The sequence below is a fragment of the Ctenopharyngodon idella genome, chromosome 10 (genome assembly GCF_019924925.1).
Source record: "Ctenopharyngodon idella isolate HZGC_01 chromosome 10, HZGC01, whole genome shotgun sequence".
Lineage (NCBI taxonomy): Eukaryota > Metazoa > Chordata > Actinopteri > Cypriniformes > Xenocyprididae > Ctenopharyngodon > Ctenopharyngodon idella.
The window spans coordinates 31,726,785-31,749,422 of NC_067229.1; the positions used below are offsets into that span (position 1 = coordinate 31,726,785).

General features: G+C 36.0%; 1 protein-coding gene across 1 annotated transcript; it reads left to right on the forward strand.

Moving 5' to 3' along the window:
• The first annotated feature begins 236 nt into the window (after positions 1-236).
• Positions 237-22,261, forward strand: ppp2r2ab (protein phosphatase 2, regulatory subunit B, alpha b). The gene is made up of 11 exons (XM_051908409.1): positions 237-486; positions 2,078-2,220; positions 4,089-4,166; positions 10,084-10,181; positions 10,264-10,429; positions 11,561-11,673; positions 12,605-12,782; positions 14,164-14,328; positions 14,485-14,654; positions 17,598-17,689; positions 20,994-22,261. The coding sequence occupies exons 2-11, from the start codon at positions 2,214-2,216 to the stop codon at positions 21,271-21,273; spliced, it is 1,347 nt and encodes a 448-aa protein (XP_051764369.1). The 5' UTR covers positions 237-486; positions 2,078-2,213; the 3' UTR covers positions 21,274-22,261.
• Positions 22,262-22,638: the final 377 nt, after the last annotated feature.

Consider the following 22,638-nt stretch of genomic DNA (forward strand, 5'->3'; position numbering starts at 1 on the left):
GGTGTAATTGTGCTTGCTGCTTGCTTATTTAGACCTATAAGGTGAATCCAGGGTGATTGGGACTATATATATATATATATATATATATATAGCTGTTGAAATTAAATGTTTGTGTTCGACGTTCGGTGTATAAGCTCATAATTTCCACATCTGCCCACACAGCGAGGCAAGATCATCATTGTAGTTACATCATCACCCCCAGCATCCAGTAATGAATGGCCAGTACTGATTACGTCACTACAGGGCGGGGGTGCGCCATTTTGAATGTTGAGAGAAGTGCAGCAGGAGGATAGAGCTGAGGAGGGTGGGTTGCAGGAAGAAAGCCATAGAAGCTTAAGATTTAAGAGTAAACTAAAGGACTACCGAAAAGAGCTTCTTTCCGAGGGTTGTCTTCATCCATCCCCAGACGAACTGCTTGCAATAAAATAAACCCAGCAAAGTTCTCTGGATAGTTCTAATACCAAAAATTAGCAGCAGCAAGCGAAGGTAAGAGCCGGAAGTGACGAAATAGCGGGCCCTAAGGCGTGATTTTCCTTCAAAATAAAACTAGAACAATCTAACAAACTTTTATTAACGGTTAATATAAACATTGTCATAAGATCACAGTCTACATTATGATATACTGAAATATGAAATAAATGTAAACATGTTATTTGTTATATATATATATATAATATAATATGTGTGTGTATATATATAACATATTGTAAATGTTTTATTTTCAAAATGGTATAATGCTATCATATGGCACATCAAATAATCACTGATCTAAATAAACTGCACTTTGAAATGAATTTACTTGGCATCTTTTACATTTGCTTCAGCATCAAGATCTCAGTATGATGTATTAATAATGGATTTGTAAATAATTTATAAATTTAAGGCAGATTGAATGTATTTTCAGAAATTATAACGATATTTTATACTTTTTAATATGTTTGTTTTTTTATTTTTATTTTTTAATGAAAATCAAAAGGAACATACATTGTTGGCACATCATGTAGCCTAACCCTATTTAGATAGCATAAAATGGACATTGCTCCACTGCACTGTAACAATTAAAGTTAAAACCTGATATGCCTGTTATATAAAGCTCGTTGGTATCATTTACCTTCACTGCAGTATTAATATTTCAGTAACATTTACCATTAATAAGTTAATCAAAAAATAATGTACAGATTGATAGGTTCAAGGTAGAATTTATCAGCCCCAGTGGGTGAAAAAAAAAAAAAAAACCACACAGGCAGCATCATTAAATAAAATACATGAATACACGGTTACATTAGACATTACAGATTTCCAGAAACATTGCGTTGTGCAAAATAAGTAATTTATGAATCCGTGTTGGCAGACAAGTGCCTCCTGGAAAACTGTAATGGTAAAACAGGTGACTCTTGGCATTCCAAGATTTGCAGAATAATTCATGCAATAGGTTCCTTGCATACAATACAGGAGGACTTTGCTGTCAGTTTGTTTTCCTTACCTACCTGTGTTACTTGCATCAGGGCTTTTCAATCTTTCAGATGCCACGGACCCCTAATTATGATCATGCCCGTGCGAGGGACCACATCCAAAAATTTAAAAGGCAGCTATGTATTTACATGTATAAAGATGCAATTCATACTGTGAAAACATATTAATATTATAAATATGTGTAAGGTATTATTTGGAAAATATTTCTAAGTTACAATGTTTTATTTTTACATTAGTTACTTTTTCTATTCACTATTACTGTACTGTTATAGGCCTATGTATTATTTCTTGATTTTAATCTTACTTATTTACATATATTAATCTAATTTTTTCTCTTATATTATTATATTTTTTTATTTTGTATGTATTTATTGTATATATTTTTATGTATCTTAATCAAATTTGTATTTATCTTAATCTTATTTGTATTATTTATTTTTTACACTGTTTTTCTCTAAACTTTTCCATGGACCCCCTTGCATTCCTGACTTGCATGAGTAATTCCGAGAATGCAGTAAATGTCATTACTAATCAGATAATCATTCACTTTTATCAATAAATCTAGTTTTACGCTATTAATTGCATTTTGTTCCTTCTTTTCCAGATTGTCAAATTTTTCAGAAGTCCGAGCACTTTTATTTTGAAAAACTGCATTTCCGGCGGCTCTCTTGGAAATCTTGCCCTGGTCGCTGCCTTCACACTGCTTATCAAGACTAGGGTCCGACATCGCCACTCTCGCCATGGCAGGTAACTTGGCAAGTTTATGCGCATCTCAAGCAGGGATTGCATGAAACCGATGTGATTATAGCAATTGCTTCTATTTGTTCGAGTGAGCGCAGCGGTTGTGCTGAACCCATCATCGGCATTACTGATCCACTGACAGTAGCCTAGCCATTTAGCTGCCTCGTTTCCCTCCAGTTAGCCAGCAAATCGGCAAAACTGATTTCAGTCGGTTTTACTCATAATGTAACGACCGTTTGAGCTCGTGTTCAGCAGTACTGAGGCTTCTCTGTTATCGAGAATGGTACACAGTGCAGGGTGTTGTACTGATGAGCTGCATTTGCGTGGGAATCTGTCTGGTTAACCCACTCATCATTTGTTAGCGGGGATGCGCGGTCAGGCTACGTGATTTTTAATGTGTCGGTTTAAAAATGAATCGGCATTGGGCGAGCACGTCCTGCTTTTCTTCCTCTGTGTATATAAATGTATCGCTTGGACTGGTGTATAAATATGCTCGACATCTCGGCCTCTTTAAATCACCTCCATTAAACTAGCGAACTTTAACCGGCATCTGCAGAGTCATGTGCAGTCAAACCGCCGCGCGCTTCCCTGTGACTTTAAACCGTTAAAATCACCATGATCCGCACGGATGACAAACACAGATGCTTTCCTGTTTATAGCATTTCAGTGCATCAGACGTGTTCAAAATTGAAATCTTGAAAACAGAAATCTTGCAGTTCAGTCGTGACACTACGGGGTGGGAGGATTCAGTTTTATGGCACTGATTGAAAGACAGACAGACACACAAACAAACAAATATGCTTTAACTGCCGATCATGGGCTTAAGAATTGTAATAGATTATTACATATTTTTAAGTATTATGTACATATACAGTGCTTAACAAATTTATTACACCACCTGTCATAAAGAGAACACAAATATTATAGGAATCTGTCAAAAACTAAAAAATGTATTGTCATTTATTAGGCAAATAACAAACTGAAACAACGAAATAGTCTTTATTCGCTCATAATAACCAAAAAAAAATCTATATTATTTTCAAAAAGACAACTATTGTCAAGAGACTATAGAGGTTTAGTATATTTGATACAAAATTACATTTTCTAATTGTTTGAGATTCGTATTGAAAGTGGTAAAATTATCAAATTTATTTTTTGCTGAACTATTCTTCTAAAAAATGCTGACTTTACACTAAAATAAATTTAATTGGCTGTTTAAATAAGAGTTAAACTCGGCTTGGTTTGTTAGTCATAAATTGTTAAAAAAAACAATTTTATTCTTAAATAATTGAGGAAAGACTTTTAAGTGTACATGAAATTGTAATGGAGTAAAACGTATTGAGTAAAAGCCCTTGTAAAATACAAATTTACCAAAATAATTTTTTGTATAGTGGTGAAGTAATATTACTCAAATACTTAGGGCGTTTTTTGTTGCTGTCATTCGGTCTCCTGTAGCCACTTGTCCCGTGAACAAACCCAACCAGTTTCGCGCTGCCTTAAACGGCCACTCGGGAATTGCCTCAGCCCTTTTCTCCCCCTCATTAAAAAATAATGCAAGAGCTAGCATTTAAAATTTATATGAATTGTTGCAAGTGTAGACAGTTTTTTTTTTTTTTTTTTTTAGTATTGTTTCCAAACCTTTTTGGGTGAAAAAAAAAAAAGGTACATTTGTTTATTTGCATGAGAGCTCTCTGCCTCATTTCCTCACTGACTACTGTGCATCACTAGCACAATCTTCATTGTAGTATAACTCAGGTTTTTTTCTTGTTTGTGCTATGGAAGGATGATTTAAAAAAAAAAAAATTTAATCAAATCCAATGTAAATGTTCCTCATAGGTTTCTGATATTGCTTTAACCTGCTTTTATGATTTCAGGAGCCGGAGGCGGGGGAAACGATGTGCAGTGGTGCTTTTCACAAGTGAAAGGGGCGATCGAAGATGACGTAGCCGAAGGTGAGTACCTGTCTGAATAGTATTTTCCTGTGTAATTGGGCAATTCATGCACCATACTTTATGCCTATAGTCTTTCTGATTGTATTTTGACAATAGTTTTGTCCCAAATGTGTTGTACACTATACAGTTCTACTGATGGTGGCACCAGCACCTGATTTGGTAGCACCATAAAATCATTAATAATATTAATTAATAATATTACAGTTTTTGTCTCTTGAAAATGCACATTTGACTGTAGCTTGAGTTGATAGTATCAGTAGATTGAGCTGGGATGTGAATGTAAATGTATATTCATTAACAAAAACCGTAACATCTGTAAAAATGGCAACAAGCTCATTTAAAATTTAAATATTCTGACTGTCGGTGTTAGAACTCTACTCTTAATAGAATTAACCATTGGTCTTCCGTAGTATCATACATTTGTATGTGATAACCACAGGTAAAACCACTCATAGCACCTCACCACCATGGTAAAATGTAACTATATGGTTTCTATTTGTTATGAAAACAGTAGCCTAAAGACATCTAGTAGAAATGCAAAAAAACTGCTATGGCTTAAAGGTGCAGTGAGCAATTTCTGAGAAACACTATTGATATTTATATATCAACCCAAACAAACACACCTCTTCCTTCATTGCTCCACCCCCAAAATGCACTAACACACAATGCAAGAGTGGATGTTTCTTTGTCATAGCTGAAGCACAGCAAAATAATGCTTCAAAGTGAAGATGACGAACAGAAACGAACATACAGAACAAGGTATACAAGCACGAATTTGTTGTTAGTCACCTGCAGCACACCAGCTTCAGACAAACAGTGACACTCAAAACCAATATTATTCACGTATTGAGCAGAAACAATGCAACATCGGCGTTCATTTTCAGGCCTTCTCGCTTAGATCTTTCCGTGCTGGAAAGCTTTTCTAATATTTATGCGGGTCCTGAAGCTCTTGCCTGATCATAAACCTTCTTTTCCCAATGATATTCCCCTGACCTTTTCTCTTTTGTAATATCTCTGTCATCTCTCTTTCTTTCTACAGTCTTTCTTGCTCACTCTTTCTCCTACCCCATCATTATTGGACACGCCAATATCCAATATTGGCTACAAGTGTGTTGTGCTGCTTGGTCCGACCCACTTTCAACAGCGTTTCTCAGAAATCACTTACTGCACCTTTTAATAACAAAAAACAGTGTAGTTACCGGATAAAATGTTTCGTTTCACTTTTGGCACATGTGCTGTTTAATGTTTCTCATAGCAACAGAAATGACAGCGCTTATCAGTTAGGCAAACTGGTAGTGGCACCTGTGCAGCCTTTATCAAAATTGCAAAAAAAATAGCAAAATGTAACCGTTTATTCGCAGTCTGGAGCCCTAAAGTTTATTTTATCATCCAACATCAGAGTCTGAAAGCGTCCCATTCCGAAACTGTGACTGTTAAGTACATGAAGTTTCCAACATACCACACTTTGTTTTTTCACTTATTGCATCATCAGGTATTTAAAGTGCTTATTAACCGTGCAAGTCAATGGTGAAGGCAACAGCTTGACGTATCGAACTAGCTTCCTGTTAACAGCAGGATGTCAAGTGAAAGACTATATGTGGTAGATTGTATGACCTTTAATTCAAGAGTCCTGCCGCCCATTTTGTGTCTGTAGCAACCAATCGGTCGAATTCAGACATTAAGTTTGTATGCATGTTAAATTCTACGCAATGCAGAGCACTTGAATCTTAAATTCTAATAAGGTTGATGGTTATACAGGTTATACACAATTTGAACCAAACAGTCAAACAAATTTTCAAACTAGTAGTAAAATACAATTATGTATAAGGATGCACACAATATCAGTACCATGTTGGTTATAGTCCATTTTCTTCTTTTTTTATTTATTTTTGTCAGTCGATATTGGTTATTTAATTCTGCATTTATCATAATATAAATAATATATTATAAATATAAATGTATTCAGTAGGAATATTAGGCTGCTGTCACTTTAAGACTGAATGCACGGATCCATTATAATGATACACTCTTGGTTTACACCAAACTGTTTACATTCACTTGAGACATAACCGACTGTGTTTATATAAATACTCCACATGATGGGCATTTCGACGCAATTGTGTGTGTATTCGACCATTCAAGCACAATAAGTCGCACAATAATTTGCGATTGCATGCTAGAGAGACGTGGCTTTCTGTGCCATTTCTGTGCTCTCACCCATACCTGTAGACTTGTAATTTTTCATGGTGCCACATGGATAATCAAAAAGTTCTTGTGCAAAGAAGATTTTTGCCTGAAGTCTCCAGTATAAATTGTTACAGGCTTTTGTGCTAGTTTCCAATGGGATGATCTCTTATCAAAATGTCATCTGACCTGATTCAGTGACTTTCTTTGAGTTTTGCACACACTGAAGGGGGAGGGGGCTCAGATTTACACAAAGGGCCCCTACTTTATTCTTTTCTCCTATGTTCTTCTGCTCTACTGGTTTAAAAAGGGTTAAATTGGTATGAGTCAGTCTACAGCCCATCCATGACTGAGGCAGCTGTCTCAAAAGCATATATTGTGGCAGGAATCTAGGTTACAGATGTCTGTGTCACTGTTCCTTATTATTTAAAGATTCATCTCATTGAGTCAGTCAGTGACTCTGACTTCTGATGTTAAAATGTTTAAAGCAAATCACACATTAAGTTATGACTCCTATAAGTGTTTAGCAGAAGCCTAGTGGCTGTTAAGTAGGGCTGGGTTGAAAATATCGATTTCTTAATTGATTCTCATTTTGATAAACCAATATTGATTATTAAACAATTTTTTTTTTTTGTAGTCTGAGCAGTGCTTTTTTACTTTTGCAGTGTTTACCATGCATTGGTTTATTTGTCGCGTCCTGCCACAATATTAACATTGACTGCCACAAATAGATTTTGGTGCTTCCCATTCATTAACTAGACTGTGGCAGCCCAAAAATATATTTAAACTTGTCATGATAACATAAAAAGGTTTGTAATGTTGATTTGTGCCATTGCTGACAAACTAAAATCGAAAGCGTGATATGGTTTTGTGTCCTTATCAAACCGCAAAAGACGAAGTGCGCACATCGCTCACGTGATCAGCTCCGCATCTCAGTTTACAGTGAATGAATGCAGTGAACTCCATGTCTACATGGGCTGAGTTTAACATGCATTTGGGAACGTAGTGGCACTAGTTACACATTATTTTCACATTTGTATAGTTGACGATTTCACTAGATTTGTAATGAGACACGTTTGTAAACTTGTTTTCAGCCAGAATAAAAGCTTGACTGCAGTTTCCTTCAAAATAAAAGCTCACTGGTTTATCTCTTTCAAGAATTGAGTTTCATTTATTTTTCAGTGCATTTGTTTTACAATATATATAGCTATTACTGTCATAATAATATTACAACTATTGTTATCTAGTGTAATGTAGACTGAGATACTATATCACAACTATATCAACTAAAAAAAACTAAGATGGACACGTCCAGGCAAACCTTTGTTGTGCTTGCTCTTTCTGAGTACAAACACATAAAAAAAAAAAGTGGTATTTTGCACAGATATTGCCGAAGTATCATGTCCACAAATAGAGGTTAGATAGCACTGTGTGCACCACTGAATTTTACAAACTGAAATGCTATTAACCAATAAACTTCAATTCCAATTCTCACTATTAACTAGTTGCTTATTAGCATGCATATTACTAGGATATTGGCTTTTTAGTAGTACTTATAAAGCACATATTAATACCTTATTCTGCATGTATACATATTCTACATCCCTTAATCCTGCCCAATGCCAAACTTAACAAATGCCTTACTGAATATTAATAAGAAGTAATTAAGAGTTTGAGGCAAAGGTCTTAGTTAATAGTTAGTTAATAGTGAGAATTGGACCCTAATCTAAAGTGTGCCCAAACTTCCTACTGGGAACTAGGGATTTCCCCAAGGACAAATGGAATGCATCAAATGTCTGTTTTCAAATTATGTCAATTTTATTACCAAATTCAAACAATAAATCCCGTTTTGGCTTTAATTTGGTGTGACAGATTACTGTAACTGCCTCAGTTCAAGTGGCTTGGGAACCGATCATCTCTTTCCCCTTCACTACTAATTACTAGGTGTGAAAGGTGGGCGAAGTGCGAGGAGCGTATCCTTTAATAGAGACGTCTCACCTTATGAATATTATAGAAATGAATGCACTGAAAATCCCTCGCGCTACTCATATATGTCAGATATCAATGCAGAGAAAGAGAGATGCACAAAGGTCAAATTGCACGATTAATCTTTAAAAGATCACCCACATGATCTAATTCATCAATGACAATGATTCGCCCATGTAACATATATTAAACCTTTGACAGAAATAAAATCGTGACATTTAAATCTGCGTTCGCGCTGCCGTTGATCTAAAGAGAGCACTTGTTATGTGTAGATATAAACAGCTTCACAAACGATCGTCAAACACACAGTATCATTATTTCTGTTACAAATATTCAAATTATCACAGAAGCATACAAAAGTGTATTATTCAGATAAACGCTGATGTCTTCTTTACCATTCGAAATAGGATAAATCACTTTTTAAAAGTGCTTTTAATAACGACTGTATCGATTACATTGTTGCGCCACTAGGTGGCAACAAATTACTGTTAAAAATGTATATATCACTGAATCATTCTTTCAGAAACAAGTCTTTATCAATCTTACAAAAATATTCTGTTTCACCTGTCTGGATCTTACATGCGTGTTCAAGCATCTTATTTGTGTTAAATTTGAGGTAACACTTTACAATAAGGTTCATTTGTTAACATTAGTTAATGTATTAAAGGGATAGCTCACCCAAAAATGAAAATTATGTCATCATTTACTCGCCCTCAAGTTGTTCCAAACCTGTAAAAATTTCTTTGTTCTGTTGAACACAAAGTAAGATATTTTGAAGAAAGTTTGTAACCAAGCCGCTTTGGGGCACCATTGACTTCCATAGTAGGAAAAAAAATACTATGGAAGTCAATGGTGCCCCAAAACTGTTCAGTTTCCCACATTCTTTAAAATATCTTTCTTTGTGTTCAACATAACAAAAAAATGTATACATGTTTGGAACAGCCTGAGGGTGAGTAAATGATGACAGAATTTTCATTTTTGGGTCCTAAACTATCCCTTTAACTAACATGAACTAACCATGAGCAATACATTTGTTACTGTATTTGTTAATCTTTGGTAACCTTAATTATTAAAAATACAGCTGTTTATAGTTTGTTCATTTGACTTCACAGTGCATTAACTAATGTTAACAAATACAACTCTTGAGAATGTTAGAAAAAAAATAATAGATGTTACCTTTGTCAAGGTCCAGCTGGTGCAATTATTTTATTTTATAAAGGGGAGTTTTAGGTCATTTGACCCATCTCATACTATACCTCATACCTCTAAACAGTTATGATTGGAGGATAAAGAAAAGAGGACAGGATATGACATGGTTAAATTGTACATCATTGTAATGTTCAATCATTGCTTAACACTTGTGGCACTTTTTTTTTCTTCAAGTCTTAATTTATTTTCTTTTTTTTTTTTAAATATCGCAATAAATAGCGTATCATGGACTTTATATTGAGGTATTATCATATTGTGAGATTTTGATATCATTACATCCCTACTAATTACAGCATGAAATAAACATGAATGAACATCAGAAGGCATATTGATTGAAAGAAACAGTACAACTTACTGAAATGTATCATGTCTCATGTAATGATTCAATCAGATTTGAATCGATTCACAAGCTTGTAAATTGAAATCAAATTGTGAAATTTGTGCCCTACTGTTAAGACGGATCAGATGTCTGTATCTTTTGGGGGGGACCAGGGTAGAGTAAATCTAACAAATGTTGTATGCACATCCCATCATACAGCCGACATCATCTCTACTGTGGAGTTCAACCACTCAGGGGAGCTGCTAGCCACAGGGGACAAAGGAGGTCGAGTTGTCATCTTCCAGCAAGAGACTGAGGTAAAGGGTCAAGCGATCCCACGTTTTATCTGCTTTCGTTCCCATATGTCTTTCTCACAAAAATGCATTTTTCTTTTTCCAGAACAAGAGTCAGCCACAGTGCCGTAGTGAATACAATGTTTACAGCACATTTCAGAGCCACGAGCCTGAGTTTGACTACCTGAAGAGCTTGGAAATCGAGGAAAAGATTAATAAGATCCGCTGGCTACCACAAAAGAATGCTGCACAATTTTTGTTGTCCACAAATGGTTAGTAGAGCATTAGGGCACTGTGTAGTTTTGTTGTTAGCACAGTCGCACAGATCAATCAGCTCTCCGTAGTTTTCTGAAGGATGGAGATGAATACATAGTGTTAACCATGAACCCTAGGAGTTCAGGATAAAAATGATGGGGATTTATGAGATATAAAAATGCTAGATTATGTAATTCATAACAAAAAAAAAAAGAAATCAATTAAAATTCTCTCTCTCAAAAAAAAGGGCTGTCAGTTTAAAAATTAAGCGCATATGTTAAATTATTAAATATTAGTATTAGTAGTATCAGAATTTGCTGAGAATATCCACCAAATAAAGCTAATTTTATTGTGGCTCATGAAAGCATTCAGTAGATTAAGATTTAGTCTTGTCAGGACAACTACAGTTTGTTTTTTGTTTTGTTTTTTGCTAGCAAATTTAACAGCACAAAAAAGCTTTTTATTAACATTAGCTTTCAGTTCTTATATATGGGCTAGCATGACCCTTAATATCAAGTAACTAACACATTTATTCATACTGCAGTTAATGCTGGAAATCTTTTTTTTTTTTTTTTTTTCCCTTTTTTTAATCCGTTTAATTAAGATGCTAAACGATTACTGGATCATCTTTTCTTGGTCCTGTTGGTTTAAAAGTTATGCACTCTATACAGAATGATTTCTATAAAGATACTTATAATACAGCCAATACAGAATCCTCCATATTTTCAACTGGAGATGCATTTGATAACTTCTATGAGTTGATTTAATCTCTGCAAATTCCCCAGATTTTTCCCTGACTCACTGAAGTGTCTCCATGCTGTCTAAAAATATGAACACTCTGTTGTGTTATGCAACCGGCGTGTATTTAAGACTCTCTTTTGAATGGACTGAATGCTGATCTTCTGTTCACCCACATACTGGAGAAAGATATTTGTGGGAGCAAGTTCGTATTAGACATGGGAAAAATGACCAGATGTTTTTAAAATTTGGTGAACTGTCAACTTGATTCATTATGCCAGTCAAGCTGCCTCTTTTTATACATAGAAATAGGCTTGGGAGTTTTTTGCAGTTCACATAATTATTTTAGCATGACTCGTAGGCCTGATTCTGCATCAGAAGGTGACGTTGTTCTGTACCTTTGATTACAGATAAAACTATAAAGTTGTGGAAGATAAGTGAACGTGACAAGAGACCAGAGGGATACAATCTTAAAGAGGAGGATGGGCGCTACAGAGATGCTTCTACCATCACAACTCTACGGGTGAGTCACGAATGCTTCTCCACACTTTACACTCAAGAACACTGTATCGACATAAAAACTGCCCAAATGTGATCATTTCCATTATTCTTAGGTTTGCAGATTTCATGTATTTACACTACCATTGAAAAGTTTGGGGCTGGTAATATTTTTCTCTTATGCTCACCAAGGCTGCATTTATAACACTGCAGTATATAGAGCCCTATGAAATCTGTTTTTATTTTTTTCCAAATTCTGTTTTGTTTGTTTTAAAACATTTTTTTTTTTTTTTTTTAACAATAATAGGGCACTGATTTTTTTTTTTTTTTTTTTAATTTTTAGGAATTCTGTGTTTTATTTTTTTCTGGATTTGTTTAATACAAATTTATTATCGAAAAAGGTGGTAATCAAATGAAGGCATAAAACTTTAACAATGTGTTTTATCTTTTAAAATGTAATCAAATGAAAATTAAACAATTCCTTTTATTGTTTGGCAAGCAAAATGCTGCACAACAGGGGTTTACTGTTAAAATTAATTGTTCCGGTCATCACTGTCACATGATTTTTCAAAAAAATATTCTAACATATTGATTTGCTGCTCAAGAAACATTTCTTATTACTGTCAATGTTGAAAACAGTTGTGCTGCTCAATATGTTTGTGGAAAACACAATAGTTTTTTTTAAAGGGTTTTTTGATAAAGTAATTTGAAATAGAAATCTTTTGTAACATCGTAAATGTTTTTACTGTCACTTTTGATCAATTTAATGCATCTTTGCTGAATAAAATTTAATTTCTTAACAAAAAAAGAAACATACTTTTGAATGGTACTGTATATTTGCAGTAATATTTGAAAAAAGTACACCTTGTGTCACTCCATGACAGTTATAAATTCATTAAACAGTTTACTGAAACTTTAGCTGAAATGGCAAATAAACGTGGGAACTCTTTGTGCAGGTTCCAGTATTCAGGCCTATGGATCTCATGGTGGAGGCCAGCCCGCGGAGGGTCTTTGCCAATGCCCACACCTACCACATCAACTCCATCTCGGTCAACAGCGACAATGAGACCTATCTCTCAGCAGACGACCTGCGCATCAACCTGTGGCACTTAGAGATCACAGACCGCAGCTTTAGTATCCTATAAAAGTGAAATGGGAATTATTTTGGAGGACATAAATTAGGATCTCTTTAGTTAAAAGCATTGATTTGGTATGTGAATGTCTTGTTGAAATGTCTGAAGTAAGGGTGGGACAAAATATCAATATGGCGATATAGCGTCGTCCTTCCCTGTGCGATACGAGAATCGATACGCTGCGCCAAATATCGATATTTTAATTAATAAAATAAAGCGCTATAAATAGATTTCTCTGCTCGAAGCGTCGCTACTTCAAGGCGGCACTCAACACATGAATGAGGGAAACATGAACATAAGTTAACTAGCCTAAGAAAAAGAGGTTTTTAATAGGATGGCATACAGCAGTGTGAGTAAAATAGATGCCCCAACCACGTTTAAATTCAAAGTCTTGATGCACTTTTATACCATTGATGTGACAAACGTAGACATCTTTGACGTTCTTCATCGAGTGCTTAGATATACATGGGAGCGTTTGAAAGCATATATTAGGGATCCTCTGATAGACGCCTGCTTTCAAACGCTCCCGTGCATATCTATGTAAGCACTCGGTGAAGAACGTCAAAGGGCTGTTTGCACCTGGTCACTTCATGCATTTTCTCTGATCGGATAGCTATCAGATCATGAAAAGACCAGGTCTAAATGCCCTCCGAAACGCATTTGAGACTGATTTAAATCCAGTCGCTCAAACCACTTCAAGAGGTGGTCTGGGACTCATTCCATTCAAAACTGTGTATACATCAGTCTAAATGCATCTGGTTGTTGAAACCACATATGTAAATTTTACTTCTCCCAAAAATCCTAAAACTGAAGCGTGTGAGAGTCAGATATGACAGCGCTACTGCATCACGCATCGCCGCAGATGAGCATTTGAGTATCTCTTCAGCAAACTGACGCGCAAACTGGCGCATATGAAAGTGAAAGTAAGTCGCAGACGCGTAACGCACAATTACCTTCATTAAAAGTAATGAGACCTTACCAATGCTGCTGCCGCTCTCTCCTATTGCGGTCTGTGATTTTGAAATTAGCTGATGGTCAATAAAATGCACCTCATATTTGTTGCTTTCGGTGACGTGAACTCCATTAAATCTGCATATAGCTCGGAGCCGAAGATCGGATTTATCCGTTTTGCGGATAAAGAGAGAGAACCTGCACTTAACCTTTTCACTGGCATTTTTTTTTTTCATAGTTAGACAGATATTGTGATGTATAGGATTGTCTAACAATATATTGATTAGCGCTGAATCTCAATATTATCGTTATCGTGATAGTATTGTGTCGTGAGGTACCCTGCGATTCCCACCCCTAGTCTGAAGATGCCATTTGTCTGACAATTCTCGGTGTGTCGGTTCAGCTGTTATGTGGCTTTAACTCTGCGTCAGACATTGTGGATATAAAACCAGCCAACATGGAGGAGCTGACGGAGGTGATCACAGCCGCAGAGTTCCACCCTCACCAATGTAACACGTTTGTCTACAGCAGCAGCAAAGGCACCATCCGCCTCTGTGACATGCGTGCATCAGCACTTTGTGACAAGCACTCTAAATGTGAGTTATAAGAGCCGACTATGACATATGCAACTTAATCCAATGAAACACTTTAGCTTTGCATTTTACTGTTTTCTGAATAGTATATACTGTGATGTCATGCATCAGTAGTATAAAAGTGTGTGCCACAATCATTTTCTCCTTTACTTTGTCTAGTGTTTGAGGAGCCTGAAGACCCCAGCAACCGCTCTTTCTTCTCTGAAATCATCTCCTCCATCTCAGACGTGAAATTCAGTCACAACGGCCGCTACATGATGACCCGAGACTACCTGTCTGTCAAAATCTGGGACCTAAACATGGAGAATCGACCCGTTGAGACATACCAGGTGAGAGTTCATAAATGGAGTAGCTGTGTTGTATAGGGTTGGGGAAAAATATTTAACGTCTGATAAATTGTGATCCTCATTTCAATGATTGATATTTTAAAGTCACAATGTCATTTTAATTTAATTTTTTTTCTTTCTTTACTGAACATTATTGTTGCACACATCCTGCAGATGTTGCCATGTGCAAAGTTTCTGCTGAATGGAATGACTTTGAAAAGTCGAAATTATAACCTAAATATTAAGAATTGAAACTAAATTTAATAAAATTGAGTTGGCGAATTCAGTGCTGATACTCAGCCCTAGTACATACCTGCAAACTAGTCGCTTTTCTGTGAAATTCGCCATTTTGAATCAAAATGTTATTTATATGAGTCGTGTAGATCCGAATTTTTTTTTTTTCGGGGAGAGGTCGGTGTGAAATTGAAAGCATAATAAACCTCAAGAGAATCAAAAATGGGCTACTTTCCCATAGACTGGAGTGAGACCATAGACGTCTCTCCAGGTGTTGAGATTTTGGTGCTCTGTGGCATGACAGATCACTGAACCGACCATCTCTTCCGCTTTACTAGTTACAACACAAATTAAACATGAATGAACATCCGAAGGTATGTTTAAAGATGCAGTACAACTGACTGAAAACCGTATCGTATCACATGTAATCGATCAATCAGTGTTTCAACTGCGGAAAGGCGATAATAAAATAGAGATCGACCGGTATATCGATTTACCGTTATTTTCCCTGATATTTAAGCATTTTACCATAATCGGATATCGGTTTTGTAATACCGGATTTACCGATAAACGCCACCATCTTGTGGGTGTTTTGAGAATTGCGCGCAGGATCGCCATTAGAGCACATCTGAGGGGAGACGAGACAACGGTGTGCACATGTAAAGTATACTTACCTGCTTTGCTGTAATTAGTAAACTTTATTTAACATAACAGCCATTAATGCACAAATTAGATGTTACATAAATGCCTGAAATGTGGCTAGTTTATGCAGCTTGTCTCTAAGAAATAGAGACAAGCTCACAGAGCCACATAAAATAATCCGTCATGTCCTGTCCCAGTAAAGATGTAACTTTGCATGAATTAAATAATACAGCCATGAATGAGCACATGTTGGAAATAAAAGCGCTGAATTTAATTCTCTCTCTGTTGTCTATGCTCATCATTAGTCTTGTGAAGTCGTCTGCGTTTTGCTGTTCACTCAGTGGGCTGATGCTTAGGAAATGCTCCTCCAGCACGGCCACCGCATGTAACTTTTAATAAGATTCACTTGTTTAAAACACCGTAATTATATAAACATTTACTATATAACCATTAATTCGCTAATAAACATCCAAGTAAACGCAACTCTATGGAAATTATGATCTCTGCGAGCGATCGCAGTTTAAGTATAGTTCTGTGTAAATGCATAGATAAACAGCGCTTTGTCAGCAGATATTTCATAATCTAGAACGACAAAAACATTATTAGTAATTCTGATATAACATACCAGTGGAGAAATGCAATAAAATACGATGTTTTGTTTAGGCCTATAGCAATTGTCATTAAAAATTATTATAGCATTATTATAAAAACTTCCTTATGTGTAATTTATATGTAAGTAGCTTACAAATCAATTAATTTTACCTTTAATATTATAATGAAGTATCAACTGTGGTTCCCTGTATAGTTTACAGAATTAGTTGAGAGATATTGTTTTCTGTATCCGATAGGCCCCACATTAATCAATACTGAATCAAAGGTAATCAAAACAAAATCGAATCCAATTGTGAAATGCCCAGTCCTCTATCTATATATGTGTATATATATATATATATATATATATATATATATATATATATATAAAGCAAGTGTTGTTTTAATTTTTTTTTTTTTTTTGTCAGAGTGCACCAAAATGCTTTGTTTACCTGTTAAAATCACAAATTTCCTGGGGGTGGACGATACCCAGAGACGCCCTACAACAATTTAGTTTGTAAACGTCACCTTTTTCACCTCTTTTGAGTTTGCAGGTATGCTAGTAATTTAGGAATAGGAATGCACGTGTTTTATGAAATGTTACTTTAGGTAAAATATATATATATAAAAAAATGTTAAATATTTTCAACATTGACAGGAGGAAAGGTTTCTTTAGCACCAAATCAGCATTTTAGAATGTAGTGTATATATTTAAATAATCTTAAATTGTACTAGGTTTGATTTTAAAGTCATTTGACATCTATGTAGAGCATATTTTAATGCCAAGAAATAAGTTGTTGGCAATTGCACTGTATTGTCACATTTCATCAGAAACAAAATACCAAATGTGTATGAAAAGACTTATTAGAAAATGCTAATTTAGTCTACATTAGGGGGCGCTGTCTGCATTATTTAAAGTGTGGGATTAAAGGGATAGTTCGCCCTAAAATAAAAATGATCATTTACTCACCCTCAAGTTGTTCCAAACCTGTATGAATTTCTTTCTTCTGCTGAACACAAAAGATATTTTGAAGAATATGGGTAACCAAACAGGTGATGGTCCCCATTGACTTCCATGGTATGAAAAAAATAAATAAAAAATACAATGAAGGTCAATGGGGCCTATCAACTGTTTGGTTACTGACATTATTCAAAATATCTTCTTTTGTGTTCATTCATACAGGTTTGGAACCACTTGAGGGTGAGTAAATGATGACAGAATTTTCATTTTTGGAAGAACTATCCCTTTAAGGTTGAACGTAAAAGTCTACAGTGTTGCCTCAATCATTTGGGAGTGTCTTAACACACCCAGATAGTTATGATTAATATCCATAGCTTAGATGAGGTCATTGTAGATGACAGTCATTTTTACCGTACTTGAGCATCAGGTTGATTTATTGCCTCTGACACAGCAGTGAATGTTATTACTGGAGATCAGAGTTCATGACCTGCTGTCTTTTTTTTTTTTGTCTGCCATAGGTTCACGAGTATCTCAGGAGTAAGTTGTGCTCTCTCTATGAGAACGACTGCATCTTTGACAAATTCGAATGCTGCTGGAATGGAAATGACAGGTTAGACCATTCATAAGTCTGTATTATATCATTACAATAATGTAAGAGTTTCCTGAATTGTAAACACTTAAAAGTACTGCTATTTTAAACTCAGACTCTTATAAAAGTGTCAGCAAAATAAGGGTCTACTAGAGTGTCTGGAAACAGCCATGCTGCTGACTTTGCATTTATCAGCAGGTGAAAATATGCTGGGGGTTTTTACAATTCCAAACTTCAACTTATTTCTTTTTTTTTCTTTTCTTTTTTTTGTCACATTGTATTGCACATGCAACTTTACACCCAAGTTGGATGAAGTGATCATTGAACTGTCCTCTTTCAGATTCAAGTATTGCCCCTTGAATTGCTTCAGCATACACTACTGTTCAAAAGAAGAACAGTATTATGAAATTAATACTTTTATTCAGCAAGGACACATTAAAATGATCAAAAGAGACAGTAAAGACATTTATAATGTTCAACATTGATAATAAGAAATGATTCTTGAGCATCAAATCATCATATTAGAATGAGTTCTGAAGGATCATGTGACACTGAAGACTGGAGTAATGATGCAGAAAATATATATGTATATAGCTATTTTTTTTCTGAGAACTTTATAGCGTAGCTAACAAAAGTATTATAGCTTGATTATACTGTAACTACATTAAAATAATGGAAGTTGGCATTTTAACTAGTAAACAACGCATATCATGGAAATTAGAAAAGTACTATAAGCATGTTTGGAGCAAGTACAGCCAGGCAAAATGTAGAAAACGTTAAACAGCAGTATGTGATTACAAGATGAATTGTGACTTATTGTAGGTATGACTGTAATAAGCCTAGTTTCCTATTTAAAACATTCTTCCTGAGATTTAAAACATGAACCAGTCAGTCAGTAAGGTAGCCTACATTTAGACCAACCACTGATCTTGCATGACTCTCCGTTGGGGCCCAGACTGGCTCTTATCTCGAGGGAACCTCTAATCACTCTTAGGCAGACTGAACAACAGTGATCAAGGTCAGTGGAAGATTGGGTTAGCATGTCATAAAGACACGTCAGTGCTATTAAACATACTCCTCCTCAACTGTATTAGTCATTAAAGGGTTGGTTCACCCAAAAATTTAAATTCTGTCATTAATTACCCTCATGTTGTTCCAAACCCGTAAGTTCATCGTTGGAACACAAATGATCTTTTTAATGAAACCTGAGAGCTTTCTGTCTCCCTCCATTGACAGCCTACACAACTACCATTTTCAAGCACCAGAAAGGTAGGAAAGTTAACATAAAAGTAATCCATGTGACAACAGTAGTTTAACTTCAATTTTATGAAGTGACACAAACATAATTTACCACTTTATTTGCAAAATATTAATCTCCAACGTGCATTCAGAGAGTATCACAATGCATGCATGTTGTGTTGACGGATGTTCAGAAGTTGCGTGAATACGTGTCTGAGATTAATATTTTGTAAATGGTGGTAAATTTTCTTTTTTTTTTTTTTTTTTTTTTGTACAAACAAAGCACTCGCGTCACTTCATAAAATTGAGGTTAAACCATTGGAGTCACGTGGATTAACTTTAATGATGTCTTTTACTACCTTTCTGGGGATTGAAAGTGGTCTATGGAGGGACAGAAAGCTCTCGGATTGCATTAAAAAGATCTTCGTTTGTGTTCCGAAGATGAACTAAAGTCTCATGGGTTTGGAATGACATGAATGTGAGTAATTAATGACAGAATTTTCATTTTTGGGTGAACTAACCCTTTAACATCAGTTAAGTCTACTATTGGACTATTAGTCAAGCATCTTTAAAGGGATAGTTCACCCAAAATTGAAAAATGAGTCATTTACTTACCCTCATGTCAGTCTAAACCTGTATGACTTTGGTTAATCTTCAAAACACAAATTAATATATTTTAATGAAACCTGAGAGGTTTCTGTCTCTCCATTGAAAGTCCAGGTAACCAAAGCTCAAAAGATTCGAAAAGGTCACAAAGGCATCGTAAAAAGATTTCATATGAATCAAGCGGTTTAATCTAAGTGATTTGATCACTTTATATGATTTAATTTAGGTGTTTATTCACATATAAACACACATGCATAATCTCACTGGATCGTGTGCATGTTTATGTATATGTGTAGATCATTTTTTAGATGTAAATAAAAGCCAAAATCAAATCTTGTTAATCATATAAAGCGATCAAATCTCTTCGCAAGTCTTGGATTAAACCAGGGGTGGGGAACGTTGATCCTGGAGGGCCATTGTCCTGCAGAGTTCAGCTCCAACCCTGTAAAAAAACACTCACCTGCCTGTAACTTTAGTAATCCTGAAGACCTTGATTAGCTTCAGGTGTGTTTAATTAGGGTTGGAGCTAAACTCTGCAGGACAATGGCCCTCCAGGATCAATGTTGCCCACCCCTGGGTTAAACAGTTTAATTCATATGGATTAGTTTTACGATGCCTTTATCTTAATTTTTGGTTATCAGGACTTTCAATGGAGAGACAAAAACCTCTCAGGATTCATTAAAAACTAAATGAATTTTTGTTTTAGGGTGTGTTCACACTTGTCACATTTGGTTTGATTAAAACGAACCCTGGTGCAACTGCTCTGTTAGTGTGGTTCATTTGAACGTGTGAACGCTGCCATCTGAACCCTGGTGCACACCAAACAAGCAGACCGAGACCCATCTTTTCAGAGGTTCCAAACAAACTGGTGTGGTTCGAATGATATATGAACGCAACACGGACCAAAAACAGGAAGATGAGACCCTAAAAAGGACAGAATCCTCACGCACATTGGTTTCTCTCGTCATAGTCGCGAGTTTTCCCATCACAGGCATCAGAAGTGCGTCTCCACGCAGCTTTTGTATGTTTTGACTCCTTTACACATTTTATAAGCTCTTCATGAGATCCCAGCTGGCCAAAATACCATCATATGCAGGCTACGCACACACAACAAGTTCATTTATCTCCGTACACAGCATTGTTTTGGATGTTCAGTAAGTTCCATCTCAAAATAAGCAATACGTCATAAAATCCGACCAATCAGATTGTGAACGTGTCCCTGTGCCTTTAGGATCGGTATCTTTTGATTCGGTAATAAAATTGCCAGTCTGAACGCTAATTGGACCAGGACTAAATGTTTTTTTGTTTTTTTTTTGGTCCGGACCAAACGAACTGAACTACAAATGTGAATGCACCCTTAAAAATTAACTAAAGTCGTATGGGTTTAGAATGACAAATTCTATCATTTACTTGCCCTCATTACTAGCCGAATCGGGTTTATTAACGGCATTGTCTTTCTGGTTCTCTTCTTTTATCTTAGCGTGGTGATGACTGGATCCTACAATAACTTCTTCCGAATGTTGGATCGCACCCAGCGGCGGGACGTCACCCTGGAGGCTTCGCGCGAGAGCTGCAAGCCCCGGCAGGTCCTGAAGCCACGCAGGGTTTGTGCAGGCGGCAAACGGAAGAAGGATGAGATCAGCGTGGACAGCCTGGACTTCAATAAGAAGATCCTACACACCGCCTGGCACCCGCAGGAAAATATCATCGCTGTGGCAACCACCAACAACCTCTACATCTTCCAGGAAAAAGTGAACTAATACTGTCGTCATGGGGAAAGAAAACCTCCGAACCTCTCTCTCTATGTGGAAACAAAAAAGATGAACTAGCAAAAATCATTTCTGTGACAACCACCATCATCACATAACCAACCTTGGCCTACTCCAGGACAGGATGAACTAGTCGAGCCTATTAGCGGCTGCCACAATACTGAGTTAACTGGTTCAAACTGGTCTGGAGAAGAGTGCAACCTGGCTTTGGCCTCTGTGGCACCATGACACGCGCCTTGCTCTGGTGATGTTGTGCCAACATGTGTCTGTACCCTCCATCCCTTTTCCCCTTACCCACAAGTCCGAGCCCAAGGACGAAATGGGCGGCAATCTCTGACAGATTTCAACCATAGTTTTTTTTTTTTTTCTTTAGTTTTTTTTTGGCTTCGGTTTATTCAAGGTGTCTGTATAAAATTAATTTGAACTCATGTGGATGTGTCCCTGTGTCCTTTAATCCTCGATATGTTGTTTGTGCCATTGTAACCGTTTTTTAATCTTCTCAGAGAAACTGCCAAGTTGTTTAGTTTGTTTTAATTCTGTTTCAAGAATAAGTGTTTCTGAACATTTTTTTTTTTTTTTTTTTTTTTTTTTTGTTTACTACTTTATACATTTCATTATGGCCCGTTACACTCCATACCTCTCTGGATGGTTTCGGACATGTTTCTTTTCAGAAATCCACGCACTCATACCCACCACCATCACATTGGCCCAAAGAGCTTTTCCTGTTCTTTTTTTTGTGGCACAGACGGAATTGCCGTGTTTGCTGTAGTAGTCTAACATCTACATTTGTTCAAGCACATACACTCCAGTTGGACTGCTCACTCATGTACGAGTCATTCAGCCTTACAGGGTTTATTTTCCTTTGTGATCCATGCCCAATTTCTGTCTACACTCTCCTCTCTATCTCAAGAATTACAAGTTGAGAAAGATTATAGAGATTATAATGAAATGGTATTTATAAACGGAACAAACAATTAAACGCGAGTCATGTCCTCTTCTTTGAAATATGCAAATATTGCTTAGTGCAAAACTGAAAAGTATTTGAGTGTCGTCAAACCAATATAGAATATTAAATGCTACTGCGAACAGTAACGGATGTTCTACTTTTAAATATTTGCATTAAGATTTTTAAGGGTTGCTCCAAGTATTTTGGAGGCAAATATGCTCTCAGATGATTGGCAACATTGATCTGATCTTTTTAATACGTGATTCAACAACAAAAGCATAGTGAAGGCAGAAATAAGCTCACAAAATGAGACATTTCATCCACGTTAGACTTATGGCAAGCTGTTTTACGTTTATTCCTGATAACTAGTTCCAGTTGTTGCTGGTACTAATTCCAATTTACTATTTAAG

Bases quoted from the DNA above. Each gene is read 5' to 3' on its own strand.
- ppp2r2ab (XM_051908409.1), top strand. The intron at 10,182-10,263 runs GTAAAGGGTCAA...TTCTTTTTCCAG, and splicing joins TCTTCCAGCAAGAGACTGAG to AACAAGAGTCAGCCACAGTG. The intron at 11,674-12,604 runs GTGAGTCACGAA...CTCTTTGTGCAG, and splicing joins CTACCATCACAACTCTACGG to GTTCCAGTATTCAGGCCTAT.